The sequence below is a fragment of the Pyxicephalus adspersus genome, chromosome 6, assembly GCF_032062135.1.
Source record: "Pyxicephalus adspersus chromosome 6, UCB_Pads_2.0, whole genome shotgun sequence".
In the NCBI taxonomy this organism is placed as follows: Eukaryota; Metazoa; Chordata; class Amphibia; order Anura; family Pyxicephalidae; genus Pyxicephalus; species Pyxicephalus adspersus.
The window spans coordinates 75824323-75848500 of NC_092863.1; the positions used below are offsets into that span (position 1 = coordinate 75824323).

Below are 24178 nucleotides of genomic sequence, written 5' to 3' on the forward strand. Positions count from 1 at the left end.
GCGCGAAAAGTAAATTTTTGATCGGGGACACGTGGTGTTGTGTTATGTTTGGGGGAGCAGCGTGTGTGAATGTGTGTATATCCATGGGTGCTGCACAGTTCGCCATGTGTAGTATGATCCTCCCCAGTGCCTGGCATCATACATCCCTTCCTCCTCCCCTTGTCCCGCCCGGCAGCTTCCGCCTCTCGGTGATTTGTCACACCGTGTGCTGTGATCAGTGTGTGCAGAGATGAGGGGTCTGCTGCTGAACTCCATAGTGGCGGTGTGTCCTCCGGGCCAGGGCATCGGGAAGGCGGGAACTCTGCCATGGCCTCTTCTCAGGTATTCTGGTTAGAGCTCCCCCTGGTGACAGGAGTAAATTTAGCCCAGTGCTGGGGTTGTGGCTTCTGCTTTGCTGAGCCCGGTTAGTGTGTCAGTGCTTTGTAATATTTGGGGATATTAAAGGGGAACTATATAAGATATTGTGAGCAGAGGTTTGTTTATTGGAGAAGAGATTGTAGGCTCTTCAGGCCGGGTCCTCTCCTCCTCCTGTGTGTAGTTATTGTACAGCGCTGTGTATTATGTTGGCGCTATAAAAATCCTGTTTGATAAAAAAGAGATGTTCAGAGCGTCCAATGTATAACTGAGTGTACAATGAGGACAAAGAAATCCCATGCAGGAGATTCATTGTTCTGATCTGGAGGCCAATGAAGCCGGCCAAAAATCCTGACCTCCCAAGGGGACAGGTAAAGATGTTGTTAAAGTAGAACTGCCTGTAAAAAAAAAACTTTTATAGGTGGAAAGCCGCCAATCCCTCCGCTATCCTAGTTCAGTTGGTCTTGTGCCGGCGTGTACTAGACACAGGGCACTGCCATCATCTTCCTATGTCACCCGATCCTGCACTGCACAGGTGTGAGATTGGGTAAAACGCCTTTCAGAAACTGAAAAAAGTAGCATTCTCACTGTGTGTGTGTGTGTGTGTGTGTAAGTGGCCCTTTTTTTTTTGTCAGCAGAACATAGAACAATGTATAGCAACGGTCCCCAACCCCACGCCATCTGACAGGTGGGCCACGGCTCTGGCCGGTGCACCCGTCAGCAGTGTATGGAGAAGGACCCTGCTTGGGGGACCCACTTGCCAGAGCCACGGAGCATGTCTCCCAGTGACATCGCTGGTTCAGGGCAGTGGGCAGATTATGTCTCTGAACAGAACTCTCCCATCACAGGCCAAGTCCTGCAATGGGAGAGTAGGCAGGTTCTGGCATTATGACGTTATTCTTCCCCTTTGAATGACACATGGCTCCTCACGCATGGGCGGTCCAGAGTCCGTGCATTCAGTGGTCCACAAGCCTCAAAAGGTTGGAGACCACTGCTGTATAGTTCTGTACATGCACAGTCCTGCTGCCGCTAGGGAAATGCTGTCCTTTTTGTTCAGCACAGGCAAATCCCCCAGCTCCTTGGACCTTGCTTAGTCCCAGCACATTAAAAAATACAAACAAGGAGCCATCAGCAGTAATCCATATTCTGTAAATGCTTTATTGAATTCCTAAGACAAGTGATTCAGAGGGGCATGACATACCTGCGCCTTGATGCCTTTCATACTACCAGTACTGGTCATACAAACTGTACTTCCTATTTTGGGTGCCAAAGTGTATTTCAGAGATTAGTGCAATTGTAATTGCAGGATAAAAGTGCAATTGGCCCATAAGGCAGATATTCTGCTAAGGCTGTGTCTCTCTCTGAACACATGGAAGTGTCCTCACTGAATTCTGAAGCTGATTCCCAAGCCCTCACCTTCAGATTTAAAGAGAAACCTCCATGTAAACCTCCTTATGAGGGTTGAGAACACCAGTTATATTAAAGATACTTCTGGCAGCAAGGTTCTTCAGATTCTCCCAGGAGTCTATGCTCTGCATACCCATGCATATTTCTGTCTGACATGTTCGGCGGCACCTTCCTTCAGAGTTGTACTACATCAAGCAAGCCACTAATACCCCTGAAGAAGCCTAACTTGTAGGTGAAACGCGTTGGGCTATGTTAAAACAACAGCTGCAACTAGTTATTGGAAACTAAATCCTTTTAAACTCGATACTGGGGTAAACATGGAGTCCCAGGATTTACTTTAAAGCATTCGTCGCCAACCTTTTAGACCACACGGACAACTCATTTCACGGACTCCAGGTCGCGCATGCGCAGGGAGCTGTGTGTCACTCAAAGGGGGAAGACACTTGCCCCTGGGTGATGTCATAATGCCAGAACCTGCCCACTCTCCCAGGTCTGAGCCTGTGGTGGGAGAGTGGGCAGGTTGTGTCCAGAGACACGATCTGCCCATTGTCCGAGCCTGCGATCTGTGTGGGGGACATGGTCCGCGGCTCTGGCCTCTGCACCCCACAGCGGGGTCCTTGTGAGCCTGCTGGGGAGGCGCAGAGGCCAGAGCTGCGGACCACTGATTGGCAACCGCTGCTCTAAGAATAGTGGGTAAATGTCTAGTGCCCCTCAATGGCCATGCAGGAAATGGCAATACTATTTGTTACTATATCTTTGTTCTAATATGATATGATATGTTATGAATTAATAACATGGTAATAGAAGCACCAATGTCTTAGTAAAAGTATATAAACCCCTTTTTATATATATATTTCATTTAGGCTAAAGCTTCATTGTTCCCCTGTGTTTAAACACCCATGTATGAATTTTCTATTACAATAAATCAGTTCATACCAGTGAGTTTGTGGGCAGCACATTTTTTAACGTTAAAGAAAATTCTCCTTGCTGTAGTTTACATTTTTAACTGCTTATAAATGCCTAAAACCGCCTTTAAATGCTCCTATAGAAATCAATGGGGACAATTATAGGCATTTGCATTGAAAACAAAGTGTTTATGGGTGTTAGGAAACACTAACATTAACTCCTTCCAGACAATATTGATTCATATTTGTAAAATTACAAATATGGCTATATTTATCTTTCCTGCTGAGAGATCAAAGTGCAAAGTACTTAAAAGTGAACCCAAAGTTATAAATAACTAAAGTTATAAAATAAAAAATGTGAGCAAGCAGATTCTTACTTGCAGAAGGGATGAGTGATGTCTGCAATTGTCCTAGTACCAGTAGCCATTTGAACCAATTGACTTCTGTAAAGATAGGAAAAAGGCTACGTACACACATGCAATATTGTATACACATTCCAATTGTTGTTGGAAACAAACGACTAACAATCAATCATCCGATCATCAGAAAAAGTGGCCAACGACGCCGATGAACGAGGATTGTCACTGAAAAGGAATGACTGTCCCGACTGTGTACGGTCATGGATTGTTCTGCGGTACACTTTTCTCCGGTACACATCACTTCCTGCATCATTCAAAGATCGTATCTAGCGTGTGTACATTATTGGTAGATTATATTTGAACGGGCCTGTCAATTCAGCATGTACAGAATAGTGCACTATACGATCCTTCAAATAAATCATTGATCATTGGTCGTTAATCGTTCGTCTTCTAAAGACAGTTATTGCACATGTGTACCTAGGCTAGCAAATAGAATCCCATATTCTATTTGTTATTCCTATTTTTGAAGAAGTCAATTGCTTTACATGATTTAGCATTCTTTTTTAAATTTTAAATTTGTTTTCATTTTCGTTTTCCAGAAATGAATTTAAACATTTTCAAAGGCTGACAATGACACCAACAACTGAAGGTAATTTTTTGTCAAATTTGTAATGTGACCAAATAATGCAAAAAGAAGATGTATTTTCAATTCCTGTGCTTGGTAATTAAAAATAAGTATAAATAAGTATAGGTATTTGTCAAAAACCTAAACTGCACATTCCAGGAATACATTTCTGCACGCCTGAGCTGAAGTTACATCGTCCTGGCCTGATCAATCAAGAGAAGAAATAAAAAAGTGGCAGCACTCTGCAAGGGCAAATGGGGACAGGTGAGTATCGCAGGTTTAGGTTTGCTTTATAATGAAGTCTAAATTTATCATCTCCATAATTGTTACTGGTCTGTGACTTGAAGTATTAATTCAGACACATCTAGGCCTATTTTTATTTGTAAACTTTTTCCTTATTCATTGCCTAAATTCAATGTATTAGGTTACAAAGAAGTAATAGCAACTGTAAACATGTTCCCAATATTGCTCAGTATGCAATCCAATTAGCATTTATGGTATTATCTGTGGAATAAGAGTCTTCTTGTGGCTCTCCATGTCTGTCAGCTCAAGGATTTGTTGTAAATGATTCTTGCCCTATGATTGGTTAAACATCTTTCTGCCTATGAAGAAGAAACCTAAATCAAACCTAAACAAGCAAATGTAACTTATATTGAATTTTGATGTTTATAGGGTTAAGTTCGTAATAATATTAAGATTTGGGTAAAAAATAACAAATAAATTAATTACGGAAAATTACAGAAATTACATTTTTGAGTTCCCAGTCATGTCTACCTGCTGCTAGAGCTATATCTAATTTTTTTTCTTTCTCCATTTGTCTTAATTATAAAAAACAAAAATACTTAGTAATGCACCTATATTCATTAACATAACCTTAAAGAAGAATAAAGAAGCAGATTATTTTTTTTTTTTTTTTTTAATAATGACTCGCACCCATAATTATAACTATATGCCCCAATACTTCATAAAAATAATCTGTTCTTATATTCCATTTTAATAATGTTCTGTTTTATTTTATTAATAAAATGCCCCCATGTTTTCTTTTCAATAATCTGTCTTCATACTTTTATTCTGTATATATGCATTTACAAAGCTGTTTTATAATACAATAAAATTGTATTACCGTAAGTGGTTTGTCTTTGTCCTAATGTGCTTTTAGTGTATTTCAATAAGAATATAAAGTCAACACTGAGTTCATGGTATGGGGTGCAGAATTCGAGTTAGAACTCTCACGCAACCAGAAACTAAATTTATCCGGAACCTACTAATCCCTGTGGTTGTTGGCCATCAGTGAGTTTACTGTATTAATTTCATTATTATTATTATTATTTTTAACTCTGGATTATCTTCAGCCAACTTGATTGGCCTTGCTGGGGTGACCTAATCATACGTCATCCCAGAAAACTCAAGGGAAGCCGGGAATGCAACTAAAGCTGATTCTGCACATCCTCGACTGTTTGCCAGAAACCTAGAGCGATCAGGCAAGTAAGAGGCATTATTGCTGAAAGAATATGGCCTGTCCTTTTTTGCAATATTGACCTGCCTGATCATACAAACTTCAAAGTGGAACTTTAGTTTTAAAGTCAGAATTCATTGGCCATTGGCATGCAATATGTAGACTAACCACAAGATGCCAGCACAGTAGAATGTATGTCAGTGATCAGCAGAATCCATGTGCTGAAGATCAATTTACCAAGTGCTAATCTCTTCTACACAGGCAAACAAAATGTTGTGATAATGGGAAGAAAAACATGGTTCTCTATTCCAGAGAAGAATCGACCACTGAAGGAAAGAATAAACATTGTTTTAAGCAAAGAACTGAAGTAAGTTCATGTATGTGAGATATTTTTTTTTTGCTTCATGTCACCTAGTGACAAAAAATAGTTAAGTACCTAGGTTGCACAGTTTTCATACCACGATGAAGGACAAGCATGCAACTTAAAAAGTTTTCAGCATTTTCACTCTTCCCTTTCTGACCTATATGTCTATTCCAAGTAAATGATTATGGCTCGAAACACACTTTTGTTTTTCTGAGCATTTTTTTGTACGCAATTCCTTTCTATTAAAATAATTAATTAATTGATTGATTGATCTTTCTATCCTCAAAGAAGCACTATTCTGGATATAATCTGGAGCTGTTTGCTAAGCTCTAAAGCCGAGCACAAAGCCTCTGAGTGGACTACAAAACCTTACCTTACAGTAGATTAACATTCATTGGCAATGAGAAACCGAGAATGATACCACTACAAGGGTTAGAATAGTGAGCCATAAACTTTTGAGAAAAGGAGTAGGAGGCAGTGCTAAACTCAAATTGAAACTAAGAGAAAGTTTGCCCCTAAAGAATTATTTTGCCACTGGCTAACCTGGCCCACCACAGTTCACTGGTTCAAATACCATAACTTTCCAAGTAGTCTGACCTTTTAAAATCCCAGCATACTGTCCAAGTGTTACCTCTCATTAAAATGATTTTGTATCATATACTGCATTGCATAAGTTTTTGCAGTGCAGTGAATAGTGCATTACTGAATGTAATTTTTAATATAAACATTGTAAGCACCAGAATCTGCCTCTTGCAGTCCCTGTACAGCAGAGCTGATAGAGGTAGGGGAGGAAGCAGCAAAAGTAACTACTTGGATGTGTTGTAGTGCAAGGAGATTTTGCTAGGAGAGAATTAAGTGATATGTAGGCTCAACAATGTCCAGTTAGAAAGTGGGGAAGTGACCTTTCCTGCTGGACAGGGCTGAACCGTGTAAATTCTGAGCTGGAAAGACAGAATTACAAATTGTTTGACAAGTAAAATATCTCTGATATAAGCAATGTATTTGTCTGTTTATTGGTTTTCCTGAAAGTTCCGCTTTAACTGCATAATTGTAGCAGGGTGCTACAAGCCGGAATATAGGGGAACATTCTCAGTCTGTGCACAAAAGGAAAAACTGAGGCTGAAATGTTCCATTAGTCAAAATGTTAAAAATATGATTGTGTTGAGTAGAGTAAAAGCACTTGAATGCCAATTTGTGTGCACGGTAGTGCTCCACCCAACATGAGATACTATAGTAAAAAGACAACCAGAATTTACTGAAGGGAGAGTTTATCTTATCCTATATTGTCATGAAGGCAATTGTAAGCAAGGAAATAATTTTTATTAGCGTGTGTTGTGCTAGAATTACTTCTAACCATTGCATAGAGATAGATGCATTTTGTGTAAAAGGACCAGAAACTGACTTGCTACACCAAGCAAAAAGGTTATTATTAATAAACAGTATTTATATAGCACCAACATATTACATAGCGCTGTACATTAAATAGGGGTTGCAAATGACAAACAGATACAAACAGTGACACAGGAAGAGAGGACCCTGCCCAAAGAGCTTGCAATCTAGGATATTTTATTTATTTATTTTTTAAAAGCTAATGTTATTTTCTATTTGTATGTTATAAAACATTACGTATTGGTCAAAAGAGGAATGTAGTTGGGACTGGACTTGTATGATTGTGCTTTTCCTCTCCTTCCTACTTTTAGAATTTACTTTTCTGTTTTTCTTTTTTTTGAAATTCCTTCCTTCTTCCCTTTTATTGTCCTTACGTTATCTTCCATTATTTTTGTGTTATATGGACTGGATGATACATATGCCAAATTGCATGCACAGTACATTTTGTATTACAGCAATGGATGAAAAGACATGACGCATTGGTTGTGCAGTAATTACTGTGTATAATTTATTTAAACCTCTAAGTATTATTAGCAGAGTTTATATCAATACACAATACCAATGAAGTTGGGCTATGATCAGTATAGGACATTTTACCAGTTTAGCTATAAAGCTGAGCAACTGACAATATGCCTTTAGGTAAATCCTTGTTCATCCTTTACATTCCACGTTTACTTTGTTTTGTGCTCATTTGTGTACTGAACACTTAGTAGTTCCAGAGTGTCAGAATTGATATGCACATTATGAGAAGATTTTGCTGCAGCTACATATGTCCTTGGCTGTCTGTTTTGTGTCTCCAAAGTGAAAGATCATACATACACTATCTCCATAGAAACAGTGAGGAAAGAGTTTATAGTCTCGTGTATATTGCGTAGTACGCACATCTGATAGTTTGGGACGGAAGATCAGAAGTTCAAGGTTTATTGTTGCAATTATAAAATCTAGTTCTAGCAAATGTAAATATTACTTTATCAATCTGCCTGTGAATTAGACAACAACTAAACTTCTTCATACCAATCATGGAAATAAGAATTTTGGGAACGTTGGTATAACTATTGTGTGAATTCTTAGTAATATTCTGTATATATTCAGTTATGTTGACAATGCTTGTGAAGCTGGTATGGCTAGGGTGAATTTTTTTACTAAAACTGAGTAATTTGTTTTGGGGCAATTTATCTTTTTAAAGGAACCTGTTAAATGAGAAATAAGTTGCCATAGCTGTTTTGTTTCTTTTAGGATTGTCATACTAATTAATACTTCACTACTTTAGTAAAGCAAACATGCAGTCACTAAAGGTAGACACCTTTATGTTTGTTCTAGGTTAGAAATTTTGGGATAAGGATGTCCCTCTTTCCAAATTTATAAAGATTTTCCCAAGAAAGTTTGTATCATTTTGTTTATTGTAAATCTTACAATGGGATTTTATTGAGGAATCTTCAGCAGTTCATTAAATGAACTTTTACAAAAAAAATGTGTGATTTTCTGATCAGTTGTATATTAATAATAAATAAAATAATCATATTTTTTTAGGGAACCACCAAATGGTGCTCACTATCTAGCCAAGAGTCTAGATGAAGCCCTTCAACTGCTAGAGACACCAGAATTGAAAGATAGGATCGATCTCATCTGGATTATTGGAGGAAGCTCTTTGTATAAGGTAAATATCTTACACCATTTATCATATGAGCTCTTTGAAATGAAATGTCAGGCAGGTAAAGTATCATTATATTTTCTGGGGTTCATTGTTATGGATACACAATTGAAAATGTTAACTAAATTAAACATTTACTGGGCTGTAATATACATTTTATAGAAATGGATCAGTGATAAACTGCTATACTGTTTTAATTAAACATTTTATTTATAACACAAGTTTTATGCTGGATTCTGTGGGTCCACTTCCAGTGCACACAGTAAGAAGTTGTAAAGAATATACTTGTATATTGTAAGATAGTGAAATCACAGAATGAATGAACTTAAATTGTGGCACTGTGTGATGAATGTTTGTAGATAGTGGTGTATTTTTCATTGTAAGCCTAAGATGTTTTCCATTGTATTGCGGTGAAGGCACTCAGTAAGGTGGGTGGAATCACAAAAATATGACAGAAGTGTATTGGCATATTGTTGGAGATAAAGTTCTTTCATTTTAGATGAACATGCAGTAGAGTCTGTGAGAATTTTATAATTTGGTCTTTAGCTTATCATATTCTTTTTGGTACGATATAATAGGATAATAATAGATTTTGTTTATTGTTTGTATCACCTTCTCCTTTTTCTCTGTCATCCGCGATCAGAGTGTGGCACAACAGCTAAGTATTTAATTTACTTCCTATTTAGCAGTGTGATTAGGAGTTTAATCTTATGACTGGGGAGGATGTTTTAAATAGGACCAGAGGGAAATAATGCATCCAAGAATATGTATATGTTCCCACAGAAGCATTTTGGGAATAGCCTGATCTTTAAATGCGGGCATTCCGGGCATAACTAACTTCTGAACTCAAAATAGAAACCTTAACAGTCTTGGAGTGAGCTGCTGCTCCTTACCTTGACTTCTGAACATTGGGTGCTAAGAAGCTGTTTTTTGGGAAGATTGATATCATAAAGGAGCTATGATATTTGTTATCTCAGTTTAAAGTTCCTGAAGAAGTGGACCATGTCTACGAAACGCTTCGAATATCAACTGAGATTAACGTTTGGGAGCATTGTTGTTTATTTTTTGTTATTTGTTTTTAACAGCTTTTAAATTTATATGTTAAATAAAGTTTGAATGTTTTTAGTACTATTGTTTCTCGATTTTCTTACCACTGTTTTGTTTCTGTCTATTGTTAATATGGAAAGGAAATAATCAATGTAATTTGTTGTTTTGTATTATGTTTTATTTTGTTTCCTTTTCCCTTTGTCTTGAAATCTCATAATGAAAATTGTTTTAAAAGTTTTTTATATAAAAAAAGATAGTTGTTTAGTCTAATTGGTTAACTATGCCTTAAAAGGCCCATGATTGTATCTGTTTTTTGCAGTATGTATGGTTATTGGGGATGTATATAACAAACAACTCACTTTAGTTCTAAAAAAAACTTTGTATCACCGAGAATGTGTTACATTTTTTTTTCTTGTTTTGTAGTACAATTCTTCCTCCTTTATTAGCTATAATGACAATATTAGAGTTATGTTGATAGATTTTAAGGCTTTTCTCTTCACCTATTATGACCTGTCTTGTATAGATGATTTGTAATAAGATTTTGAAATTCATATATTACTGTTGTGAAAAAAGTATCAATGGAACCTCCTTTTCTTTGTACTGGAAAAAGTTGGACTTGCTTTTCAGGGTTGTGGAGATGTTCTTATCTAGGAGGACTTCTCTTTCTGAGTCATTCTCTATTTTTAAATAATATTCATTGGAATGATTATCGTGCATATTTGTAATGATTGGTAGTATTTCATGTTGCTGATCCTTTGATGAATTTGTTTATATAATGTTTTATTTTAATTAGATTTTTTATGTATTTGTTAGGATCAACAAAAAGTACAAATATCTTAGGTTTGGCTGTGGGGCAGAGAGTATCTGGTTTGAAAATAGTTGTTTTTGTTTTATAACATTCTTTATTTTGGAGAAAGAAATCGGTCTGACATTCCAAACAGTTACAAAATACATCATCAGAAGAAACACAATAGCATGAGGGCAAGAACAGTTGTCAAAACCTCAAACATTAGAAAATTGTGGTAGAACTAAAACAACTCACTAAACATGTGAAAGAATGAACACTTGTACTGTATGCCAATTATCGTTTGCAATATTGCTGATTATTCCAAGTGTCCTTGATGGAACAGAGACAGGTGAGGTTATTTTATTGCAGAAGGGACATCACCTGTTCTTTTTACAATAAAGAACCTACCTGAGTATTTTTTTTTTAAGGGGTTAGTTCCGCTTTAACTTGGCAATGGACAGAAACACATGATGTGTAGTTCTAGTGATGAGTGCAATCATGTAGCAATGAAGTAAAGTGTTGTATAATGAAGCTGGTACACCCTCTGTCTTCAGGCATTACAGTTATTTGCTATTTACAGGATTATTTCACAGCTGCAAGACTGAACACTGTCAGTAACAAAGCTCTCTAAATGACTTTATGGTCTAGAATATAAACGGTTACATAAAATCATACCTTTTACACAAATGTTTATCCAGTACTGTTTGTTCTCATTTTAAAGCTTTTGATCTAAATAGGCATCTTTGTAGCACATTTCCAGCTCTCGCTCAGCTTCTCAGCCCACATCTGCTTTTTTATATAAAGCTAATAAGCTCGGTATGAAACAGCCTTTGGAAAATATTGTGCACAAGACCTCTAGGATTTTTTTTTTTTTAAATTGAAAAATGTTTTTAGTTAAAGTAGCCCTCCTCCCCCGATTAAAAAGTTATATCAAGTAAAATGGGCAAAAACTGCAGGATACAGTTTACAGGCTTGTAGAGATTTGCACTAAAGGGCTGTAATTGCAGTTGCTGTACATGTTTCAGAAAATATAGAGATGGCCACCTCATAAAATACTAAATGCATGACTGTTATTCTGACCCACTGACTTGAATTCTTTGAGTATCTGATATGAAAGTAAGTCACATATTATCTGTGTTCATGTGTGTGATGTGATATGTGAATTATGAAGTTTTACTATTACAGCCAAGTGACTCCAAGTAGAATTCTGCAATCCCTCATTGCTTTTATGACAAGTTTCTTTTAAATAAAGCTGTTCAGGCTTTTTAGTTTGAGTGGCATAAAGTGTTTTTTATTTTGGTGCCTTGGCAAGCTTTTTTGTCTTTCCTTTTCATTTCTTTGTTTTAAATACAATAAAAGAACATAAAAACAGAAAATGAATTAACCATAACTGTTTATCCCTCTTAACCCCAAAGTGTGAGCTAATGCAATTTAAAAAGATACAGAACAGTGTGGTGGTACCATGACTTGTTTATGGATCCTGTTTTCTAAATTACATGGAGTGAGGATATCTGGTCAGTTGTAGGGAAGCACTGAAGCATGAGCAGACCCATAAGGAATTTCTGATATTGGGAATGCTTATGTTTTCATGAAAAAGTATAAACTCGCCACTGAGAGTGTAAAAATCCCATGGTACAAACACTTCTACTTTATGAGACGCGTGGGCAGCTATTTTTCCATAGATGCTAGCTACCTGCAGGGAGTTCAAAATGACTCACTAGCTTACTCTTGATCCCGAGTAATGTGGATTAATTCTTCTCATAACTTTCACATAAAATGCCTCTGGGCTTTGACTAATTACATGCTCACCCTTCATTTTTATACACCGTGGGACCAGATTTTTCTTATCACTGATGGGACAGTGTGCAAAATGTTTGTGCCATATTTAAAATGTACGCTATTAGTTATTTTTTCATCTCATAATGAAACCTCAAGAAACTTTTTGCTGCATGTATTAAACTATCTGCAATAAGAATGGCTTGTCTTGCATTATAATCACCAGCAAGATACAGATTTTCCTATTTTTACTTTCCAGCGTCATTGGCTCTGATTTTAATTTGGTTACTCTCCTTTATTTAAAAAGGTAAAGTATTATTTCTAAAGCCTGTTTGATTTATAGGTTTTGAGTTTTAAAGTCTTGGTGGGTATTTACAGCATGCTTCAAGCTGCATTGGTTGTCCTGTGTTGATGGGGCTTGCAGTAGATTTTAGATCTACTCTTTAGATCTGTACTCTTTTTGGCAAGTTGTTTGTACCTGTCTGTTATTTGTAACCTATATTGTGCACAGCACTGCCTAATATGTTCCCAATTTATACGTACAGGTACATAATAATAATACAAGCAGTGTGAAATGGCAGACCTAGATGAAGCATTACAATTCAATTAAGTGTTCCTCTGAACTGCTGTGTTGCAATGGATTTATACTCCTGTGAAATGTCAACCACAAGAGTGCAGATGCCAAGGGCGCTAGAAGTTCAGTATGATGTTGTAAATTAGGCTTTTTAATAGCAGTAAAAAGTAGTATATTCTCATTGCCTGCACACTTTAACCATAATATACACCCATAAAGGCATTTACCTTTGTCTCTGTTATACACATGTCAAAAAAAAAAAAAAAAAGAACAAAATGTGAATAAAGCACTATTCATCTGTAAATGAGCCTGTACTGCCTTGTACTGCATGTCTGCCTTTACTGTGATCACATCCCTGTCAAAGTACTCTTTAATTTCTTGGGTATTTACTATGGAGGCAATGTGATCAGTTTAGTCCTTTGTTTTATATAGATGGTGCTGCATTACGTTTAACTGTAATTTACTGCCTCGTCGAGTGTTTGTACAAGGGAAATACATTGGTGGTAAATACAAGCAGCTGCTAATGTTCTCACTCCAGTAGATTGCTGAGCACAGATTTGTGCTATTATTGGTTTATTGACTTAAGTCTTGTCCATCTCTTTCTCGGTTATGACCTGCATGATTTGGGTGTTATTTTTCTACTAATGTTTTTGCACCAAAACCCTTCGCACTCATTATTGCAGCAGGCTGATTGAGGAATTCTCTGCAGATGGACACCTAATCTAGTTAGACATTGTGTATCCAAATATTGGCCAGGGCACTGCAGAATATAGTTAATGCATCATCCATTATCCACTGTGTAAATGTCCCCGTCACTATGATACAATGGAAACACCTCCTAAGGTTCACATCAGTTTGTTTAGAGAAAATATTAAGGACAACTAACAAAAGTTAATACTGAATGGAAAATTCACTAGCAGTGATTGTACAGCCCTCATTTAGTACACAATACTGTTTACCTAAGTAACCAATTTTATATAGTGAAGCAGAAATGGTAGCATGGTAGGACCAACGTTGGGGCTCCATGCAATCCAGCAAGGTAGACTTTTTAAAATTAAATTTTCTGAGTTTCTTTATACTGCCCCAGTGTGGGTTGTTAAAATAGCACTAGGATTTGTGGATGTTTTGCCACACGAGTAGTTCTTAAAGCAAAACTAAAGTAAAAACTAAAAAAAAAAAAAGTAACTTACCTTTACTTCTGTAGATCCCTCGATCCTTCTGGAGCTGTCTTCTATACAGTCCCATATTGTCCTGGTTTCTTGCTTTGTCCCAGCTTGGAGAAGCTGACATACTTTTCTTTCTTCTTTGGGCTACACCATCCAATCTCACAGTGCGCAGGTGTGAGAGTGGGTGACATAGCCTGTAGTTGAAAAAAAAACGTGCATACGCGAGACCGGCACCTTTTTTTTTTTTTTTTTTTTTTAAAGACTCTCTGCACTCTCCCGTTCTTCAGGCAGGAGCACCCTGATGTCTCCTGGGATTTGTGACGCGAGTATCCAAGGAGGCTCTGTGCTCCCATTCAGTCTTTAAAGTAGCTTAGCTTTTTTTTTTTTTCACTGAAAAGAAAAAAATGCATTTTTTACTTTATAGAGAAGGAAGAATTATGGTGATAGATCTGGTTTAAGCACAAGCTTTTCCTATTCCTACTTCCCAGGTGTTTATTTGGGGTACCAGCATGGTTGTATAGACTTATACAATGGTTGTATAGACTTATAGCAATATCGTATACCTTCAGCAGGCCGCTTAGTTTGTAAAGTAATCACATTTCCTTGGAAGACCACATTCACTTTTGGGTTCACTGTCCCCTATAAATATTTTCTAAACTCGAGCAACAGATTATACAGGCTTTTTTTTTTTTTTTTAGACAGTTTGACGTTATTGCAGTTGTGACTTTATTCTATCCACTTTTACAAATACTTTTAAGAGTTTAGGGATGCCATTTGATTCTTAGGTCTGACTGCTCTACCAGATTGTTCTACAACTAGAGGAACTGATTACATTTGACAATAAAGGCATTTGGTCAGATCTACAATATTCAGCCATTCTAATTCTGAAATTAGTACATTATCTGCAGTAACACAATAAATGATATTGTACAGTGGAGAAATAACAGAGAGGATTGGTTAAACTTATCAAAGACCTCAGTGATTTTTGGAAGTTTCTCTATAAAGAACATTTGCAGTTTTTTTTTTTCCGTTGGTCTTTAAAGAATATGTTTTAGATGGAGTACCGTTATAAACTGTTAGTGGATCTTTGTATAAACAGTCAGATTGATTTGACTTTCTCTTGGAAAAATAATGAAGAGAAAAGGTCATTGTATGAGTCAGAGCAGTAGCACAATGCATGTAAATATGAAAGGCTTTCTGGCATGAAGCTTCTCTAACTGTTCTTGCCAGAAATTAAAACGAAGGGATGGAAAAACCTTAAAATGGTGATTAACTGGTGTGACAATTACGTTAGCTTTTTAGTTTAAATACCTGTCTATACATTCATATAAAAAGGTGTAATTTACACAGTTAGCAAATAGCTGGAGATTGTGCTAGACATTTTATGCAGTCATTTGATTATACTTTTGCACAATGAATACTGAATAATGCACTGTGCTGGTATGTTGCTTGTACTATGGCGCTAGACATTCCATATCTTTAATTCAGAATAAAGTTTGCACTGCACTCTTGAATGTTTAACTAGTCACTATTGTGTTATTTACCATTTCTGGCTGTGAAGATAATTCTTGGAACAGTTGCAATTTACTTAATGGTTTGTGCAAGCAACTATGTTATACACCTTTGAACAAATTATTTAAATGCATGTGGATACTTTCCTATAAAAGCCTTGCAGACCTACCTATCTTGTCACAACATCAAAGTCACAACATCAGACCGTTTAGGACATTTTTCTTCTATGAGCATTCCTGGCAGAAAATGTGCATTTTTTTAATAAGAGAAAAAGCCAACATAAGTTTACTTCCATGTGCACCACTCCAAAATCAAACTGTCCTTCATTAAAGAATAGGAAAGCTTGGAGCTGTGGGGCAGTGGTAGACCAGAAGCCACTTTCCAGCTACATGGGGCATTGAAAGAGGAGAAGAAAACTCCCCTACAAATTTGCCATTCATCTCTGCCCAATGAAACCCTCTAAGAGTTGCAATTACAGGTAATCATAATCGTGATCATATAACATTTGATTTAAGCATAAATATTAGTCACAAATGCGTTAAAATTGCAGACAAAAACTATATCAGTAAGAACAATATTAATTATAAAAAAACAAATGAAATAAAACTCTGACCAGGGTTGGACCTTGATTTACTGGCCACAATACTAATAGACATAAATGTATAATTCATATAGGGACATAGTTTTGGCAGCATCAGAGAGTTAATTAAATGTCATCCCAGATCCTAAGAAACATTCAAGCACTGGTCATCATCAATGGTACATGTTGAACAATCCTGAATTTGAAGACAGTCCTCTAGAAAAGTACAACACATTTCGCAAACGAGTATTTGTTTCTTCAGGAGGAAATTAAATTGTCTATGCAAATAATTTACTGCCCAATGGTAATGAGAAAAAAAAAAGTGAAAGCTTACCCCATGTCAGTAAAATTAAGTACTATTGTATAATATGTATATTTATTCTTGTTAACACAGTTTATTTTAGTGCACATAAACACACTGTCAAGTAGTTACCAAATCAAGTAAAGCTTAAAGTTGTGTGTACCCAAGAAACAGTAATATTTTGTCCATAGGTAAACCTTTTGTCTATGGACAATTATATACCATGTCAAGCAAATTATATATTATCATAACTATGCTAAATTTAAGCCCTGTGGTAAAAGTAAAATCCAAAACCCTTTTTTAATGCAAAATATTATGATTGTTGTAGCACTGCTAGTTAAATCGGAACTAAACTAAAAACAAAAAAATTACACCTAAATTTAATCCTGCAGGTCCCTCAATGGTGCTGGTCCTTCCAACGATCCGGTCCTGCGCTGTCCTGGGATTTCCTCTTCATCCCGGCGTCGGGCGCTGCCAACTTCACTCTTTTTTTCCGGTCTTTTTTCTTCGTCACCCAACCTCGCACCTGCGCAGGTGCGAGATCTGGTGACGCGGCCGCTGTGAAGGGGGGAAAAAAGGGAGCTGATGCACTGCGCATGCACAAGATCGTCATCTCTTTCCCCTAGGAGGAAAATTGCCCTTTCTGTGCATGTTCAAGATCAGGGCATGCACAGAAGAGCAGCCAGAGCCTTCTGAGATGCATGATGTAGGTATCCCAGAAGGCTCCACGTTCCCAAAAAGAATGTTGCACCAACTTTTTTCTGTATTTAGAAGGGTTGTCTACCCTTCTATGTAAAGTAAAAATGTTTTATTTAGGTATGCTTTAAGATCGCTTTTCCATAAGTTAGGGTTGATGGTTCGGGGTTTTAGACATAGGACCATTGTAAGACCAGTAGCCTTTAGCCATGAGAAGAGAACACAATTAACTATCCCTTTAATGGTAGGGACAAATCTGTAGTATCATTTATCGTGTAAAAGGATGATGTTTTTAAAGGACATCATGTAGGTTTTTGTTAGACAGCTTTTCAAATCTTCAGGAACCTACTTCTTTTGCATTTAGTTGTCTTAGCCACAAAAGAGGTTGATATTCAAGCATTTGTTTGGTAGTGTGATCTCGGGTCTGATGTGTAACTGACTTCAGGTCATGTTGACCTCTTAGACTTTGCCTTGCTGACCTTCAGCCCAGCCTTCCCCTGACTATTTTTACATTTGTGCAGATGCTGCTTGAAATTGCAGCAATTTGAAAACAACAACAGAAGTATAACTTTGTTGGGGCAGCAGTTATTTGGATGTACATGTTGCATACATTTTCATCACCATTTTAAAACAATGTCCTTCTTTTTTCCATAAGACCAGAATCCTTCTAGTCCTCTTTCTAAGTGCTCTTTACTGTATCATGCTACAACTGACTTGAAGCTAATTAGGTCTTGGTGGAATTTGATGAGAATAGAATTTGGTATAGGGGGCTGTGGATACACCACAGCGTTCTAGGTAATATATTCAATGATGCAACCTAAAACCCAAAAAAACGTGAATGTGTTTCCGATATTACCCATTTAAATTTCATCTGTCACGTTGACCTGTACCAGTAGCAAATGCCTGCTAGCAGAGCACGGAGATGAATATATTTTTTGAGAAGAATATGTTTACTTGCTATTTTATGTGCTCCTAATCAGTGTGTTTATGCCTATTATAGAGCTGCTCAATGAAGGGAAAGTTTCAGTGATTGAAGTGTTTCAAGAGTGAATGTTCCCCCATGCCTTTAAGCCATTTTAATGTAAATAACTCCTCAATCTTCTGAGATGTGAAACATGAAAGGAGCCCCAGAATGTTGATTTCCTGTTGCCTAAAAGGCGATGCTTCGTGTTTAAAAATATTTCCCTTCCTATGTCTTTCATCAGTCGTAATAAGGATAGTTATGTGCTATTTTATAAAATAACCATGCAGCAATGGATTTTAAAGTCTTAGCACTTTTTGTATCTAAACTGACCACATATTGTAAGCGTAGACATGTCCAAAATCCTCCCTTTTTGTGGAGTTTAAAAAAATCACAGGTGGAAACCAGACAAAACTGTGTCCCATGGGTGTTTCTCTGCCCAGTTTAGCGCTTTAAATGAATTATAGCCCTACATCTTCTTTTGTTTTTTTAAGGTATAATGATGGTAAAACAGTACTACTTTTTTTTTTTTTAACTGATTTTAATGTGGATTGATGCATTAGAATTTTATTACAGTACCAGGCTCTGAAAATGAATGGGCTCAGAGGCTTAAGGCTCAGAGCCACTTGTTGAGGTAACAACCGTGTACATCTGGTCTAACAGAACGTTTCTACTGTTTGCATGCAATAAATTAAGGTGTAGTACGCCTATAAATCATATTTTAGCTAATCCCTAACCATAAAACATATTATCTGAATTACTAAACAAGTTTGTGGGCTTCTTAATAACACTGTTCTCCTTTGTCTTTCTATACAGGAACTTATGGACAAACCTGTTAGCCAAAGGCTGTTTGTAACCAGAATTCAACAAGAGTTTGAATGTGACACATTTCTGCCAGACATCGATATCCAGTCATATAAGCTGCTGCCAGAGTAAGACAGATTTCATATTTTAAGTTTTAATACTCAATGGTTCTGATTTATAAAAGCTCTCAAAGACTGGAGAAGATAGACTGTCATGGGTGAACCTGGGTGATCCAGCAAACCTGGAATGGATTTACTAATATAATTTGTGCGTGTTCATTATAGGACATTAAACAAGAGATTTTGGTGTCTCTTTTTTTTTTTTTTTGACCGCTATCTCCTTGGAAACTCAAATACATGTGAATTTCAGTGTATTTGACATAAGCTGATTGGCAACTAGTCATTATTTTTCTTATGCAAGATTAAAATCTTTACATCTTGTCCTACTTTCTGACTACTACTGTAAGAGGGTATTGTGGTGTCTGTAAAGTTCCAATAGGAGTCAATTATGAATTTGATTTTTATACAACAGATAATCTAAATATTAATATAGCCACTATTTCTTTTCATCAAAAATATTAATTTTGAAACCTTGTAACTATTTTTCACCAGCTGTGAACCTCACTGCTACACATGGCCAAAAACACTTAAAATACTTTGTTCCCTTCACAATATATGTCCTGTTCTTCCCTTCTTGTAGCTCTTTCATTGCATTTTTCAGCAGTGACAGCTGGAACGTGCTGTCCAGCACAAGAACAGAGCATTATGCTTCTCTGTACATTGACACTTGCAGTACATCATCTACAGAGTCAATGAGAGATAGGATATAGCTTATTATTGCTTCATTATAACTACTTCGTATATTCATGGCAGCTTTGATCTGCATATTCTGGTGGTTAAAGCAGCTTTGTATGTTAAAAAAATAAAGTGCATTTTAATTAACCCCCAAGCTTTTAATAAGCAGCCTGAAATGAACTACCTTTTCCTCTCCGATATTGTTCTACAGGTTGATTTTTTTAAAGATCATTAAAAATAAAATAATGTTTATAAACAATATTGCCAGGAGAAAGCATTTTTTATAAAAGCTATATATATATATATATATATATATATATATATATATATATATATGTGTGTGTGTATTATTTTTGTATATTATTGTATTTATGTACTGGGAAAGGTTTTAGGATTGATCTAAACAATATTGATCTGCCTGTTTGCCTGTTACCCGAAACAGACACAAGTATGTATATGAAATAAAAAAATGTTTTCTGTCTTGAACAGGTACCCTGGAATATCCTCGGAAATGCAAGAGGAAAATGGTATTCAGTACAAATTTGAGGTCTATGAAAAGCTGCTGTAATTTGCTTGTGGTTATTGTAATTTTTCTGTTCAATAAAGTGATTTTCTACTGATTGAATGGCTGTTTATCATCATTTCATGTGAGGGGTCACGCACAGAGAGACAGGACCACTAGGTGGTGCTACGGCTTGCACGAAACGAAGGTGGTGTGAGCCCCGAGAAGGGCCAAGGCACAGAGTCTAAGCAGTAACAAGGTCTTCTACAGAGCCTCTGGTGGTGAAAATGTTGCCCCGCTGGTTACTGCCAGGTTGCGGTCCTTGAGCACATTGAGGTGGGCAAAACACGGTACCAAATCACAAAGCAGAAGAATAGTCGAGGAAGGCCAGGGTTGAGGCAGGCAGCAAGCATAAGAGATCAGGTAACACGCCAGAGGTCAGCTGCCAGGGATCCAGGAGACAGACACTAGTGACACGGGCCACTGCGGGCACAGGGAACACAGGAGACACTGGAAGCAACAGGAGGCACAGGTGACTCAGGGATATCCACAGACAGACAGGAACACTAGAACAGCATGGGGAAGTTGACTGGGAACTGACAGACTGGACAAGGAGGGGTTAATGCAAGAGCTGGACAGAGGAAACCCTGAATTAAACACCAGGCGACTCAACAGAACTAGGGGCTCGGCACAATGGAGACACGTTTCAGGAACACGGAATGCAATGTTAGCTAGCTAAATAGCCAGGGCTGGTCAAGAGGCTATTTTCTGATTGGCCAGTGGATTGGACCGAATTAAGCTTGGAAACAGAGTCACGTCCCGTGTCAGAACTGCCCGCATGCGCAGGATAGGGGCATCTGTGCTTTAGTGAGGAAGAGGTAAGCGTGACATGAAGAGTTCATTTTGCACAAAAACACGGACATCTGGACGTATATGAAGAACACAAATATTAAAACAGTTGGTTGAGTGTAACATGTTTTTATGTGTGGAAAGGCTAGCAGGACAGATTATCTAGAGCAATGGTCGGCAATGTTTCAGACCTCCTGCTTTCCTCCCCCTTGAAGCACGTGAGACTGATCTCTACACCCTTCATACAAGCCCTTCCTACTGGCGGCATGTTACATGTATGATTCTCTGCCCTCCTCTTGCAACAGCTGTCTCATTGGCTGGTAATACCCCAACTGTGTCAGATAGCTGCCACAAAGAGCTGGAAAAATATGCCGGGTGGTCCTTCTGGCCAAGGTGGCCCCCATAGAACACTGCTTCCATTTGACTATGGTTTTTGGAATAGCTTATACCCATTGAAAGATGTCGCTTCACCTTCTTTTTCAATTGTGAAATTGTAGACATTCCATCAATTTATGTCCCATTGACAACACTTACAGAACAAATAGAGAGGGTGAATCTCGAGGTTGGTACACAGCAAAAAAATCCTTTCAACATTCTTGAAAACCAATGAAGTATAGGATAAATATGTCAATAACATTTACTTTTTATATTAATTCAACCATAAATTTTGTTTTTTACACTAACGTTTTGTTAACCTAAAATAAAAAAAAAATTACTTTGAAACAATTACTGAAGATGGTATGACACAAGCCCTGTTCAAGGCTTAATCTTGTTCTGTACACAGAAATCAAATCACTATATTCATTGTTCACAAGACCTTCTAATGGTAGAAATATGTGAATTGTACACAATCAGCATGAAAACATTCCTTCCTTCCATTTTCTCCTTTCAACGTTTAAAACCTTACGGAATGTTAAATTTTCTGCAGATTTGCTGCAAACAAAATGTTTTGGTTACCTTAAACAAAAACAAAGCAACCCCATGTATTAAGGCATTTTAGTCAATATTGTCAAGACAACCTGCCGAAGTTCAAACTGCGCATTAGAATGGTAAAGAAGGTGATTTAGGTGACTTTAAACATGGCATGGTTGTTGTTACCAGGTGGGCTGATCTGAATATTTCAGAAGCTGCTGATGCACAACACATCAAAAGGTACTTGTTTCCACTGCACACTAGAACACGTTTTTAAAACATGAAGTACTCCAAAATACATGCTGCATGGGAAAAACAGCCTATAGACTTTTATGGAGAATGTTTGACCCTGACGTGTAAAAATACTTATTATATGCTAAGTAGATGCTGAATCTGATTCTGGATAAGATAAGAGAGCAAAGCCTATTAAATTTTTGTTTTCCTTTCCATCTGAACCCTCATTGGAGAGCAATGCACGTCATTATTTTTGTAAACTCCTGACATGCCTTCCATTCTCAGTCTAAACCTGAAACCAATCCTGCTGCTGAACTGCTTGCATCCCTTGGCTGACCCTCCCCAACATTAGAGGTCTCCTAGATGACTGGTTTCTCGCTGCAGGATACTCTCTCCCTGCCAAGACACTTTCCTGTTCCACTAGACCACTGGTCACCAACCAGTGGTCCACGAGAAAATTTGGTGGTCCACAGAAAAATTTGGACAGTATTTGCAATTTTTATGTTTTAATAATAATAAAACAAAATTAATCTATTAAATTCCTATGTTCTGAATGACAATTTTTGGCATTATATTGCACTAAACTCACAAACTGTACTAAAGACGGAAAAACAATGGAGGCGCAGCTTGACGTCAGTACGAGCTGTATGCTTCAGTATTGTTTCGGCCATTACAACAGTCACCCTGCTCCTCCAATTCCGATTCTCATCGGATTGTTTTATTTTATTTGTTTATTTCTCTGATGCTCTTTTAGGTAAGTATGACCTTAACTGTCTATTTTCTTTACCTGGTATATTTATTATCATCAAATTGTTTGACTTTGATAACTATTATTTCTTCTTTGGTCTTAGATTCGAATGAAATAAACCCATAATGAGTGAGAAAAAGCAAACAAAAATTTTGCATTTCTTTAGTAATACCAAATATAATGCAACTAATGATAATAGCAACAATAGTAATACTTCACTTAACCGTGAGCTGATCAATGAATCGGAGCCTCCACAGTCCTTGTCAGGCACCATTAGGAAGATCATTATTTTACAAATGTATTTATCGTTTTAAAAAAATTCATATTAATGGTGCACAGCATTTAAAATTAAGAATTAAGTGGTGCGTGGGGTCCGAAAAGTTGGCGACTGCTGCACTAGACTGAATTAATGGTGTGGGTCTCGGTTCCCTTCATTCAGTTATCCATTTCCACGCTGTGAACTCTCTAGCTGTACTTAGGGGTTCAACAGTAGCATTGTTTCTGTCCATGTTATTTATGCCATTCTGTCTGCCATCATCTGTTATCAGCCAATGTGTCACTAGTATAAAGTTAAATCTATGCTAAATCGACTTTAGTATTATATTTTTACTAGTTATAAAAAATAATAAATGTTTGGTTGTTGTAACTGCCCAATATGCTCTACAGATAGTTCTGTATCTTTTTCATATTTTATTACTCAGGCAGGGGGGTCTTGAACCGTTTGCCTTTTATCACTTGTTGGTCTCATTTTCCCACTCTCACTTCCTGCTTCCTGCACCTGCATCACCAATTGGTAATGCTGGCTACAGTCCACTTTCCTAACACAGGCCAAGTACATTTTTTGGTGCTCATTCTGGATCATTTATTGCAATTTTAATGATGGTACTGTAATTTTAGGGAGGTTTAATTTTGTCCTGGAACCGTGACTGCATACATCATACAAGGCTTCCTCTCAATCACTTCCTAGGGCAAAAATACCTTTCACAGCTACCAGTTAATGGACATATGGCAACTGTTCCACCTATCCATTAAGGACTTTACTTTTTACTCCCCTCCTCAGTAAACTTTCTCCCACATTAACAATGTGTTAACTCCCCAACATACAATGGGGAAAATACATATTAAACACATCAACATTTTTATTAGTAAATATTTTTCCAATGGAGCTTTTGACATGATATTTATGTTGGTAACAACCCAAGTAATCCACACATACAAAGAAATCAAAAAAATAAAGTCCATAAATATATTAAGTTATGTGTAACGTTTTAGATCAACTATTCCAAATCTGAGGCTTTCAGGTTAAACATTCCCTTCTGACTATATTCACACTGCACCCTTGTCCCTACTTGTCACATTTGCCAAACATCCTTTCTTGAGTTGAAAAATTTCCCTTCTCTATTCCCTCCTTTTCCTATCATAGGT

General features: G+C 37.1%; 1 protein-coding gene across 1 annotated transcript; it reads left to right on the plus strand.

Annotated features, from left to right (window-relative positions):
• The first annotated feature begins 171 nt into the window (after positions 1-171).
• Positions 172-20128, plus strand: DHFR (dihydrofolate reductase). The gene is made up of 6 exons (XM_072416212.1): positions 172-321; positions 3625-3674; positions 5368-5473; positions 8390-8516; positions 18727-18842; positions 19998-20128. The coding sequence occupies exons 1-6, from the start codon at positions 230-232 to the stop codon at positions 20074-20076; spliced, it is 570 nt and encodes a 189-aa protein (XP_072272313.1). The 5' UTR covers positions 172-229; the 3' UTR covers positions 20077-20128.
• Positions 20129-24178: the final 4050 nt, after the last annotated feature.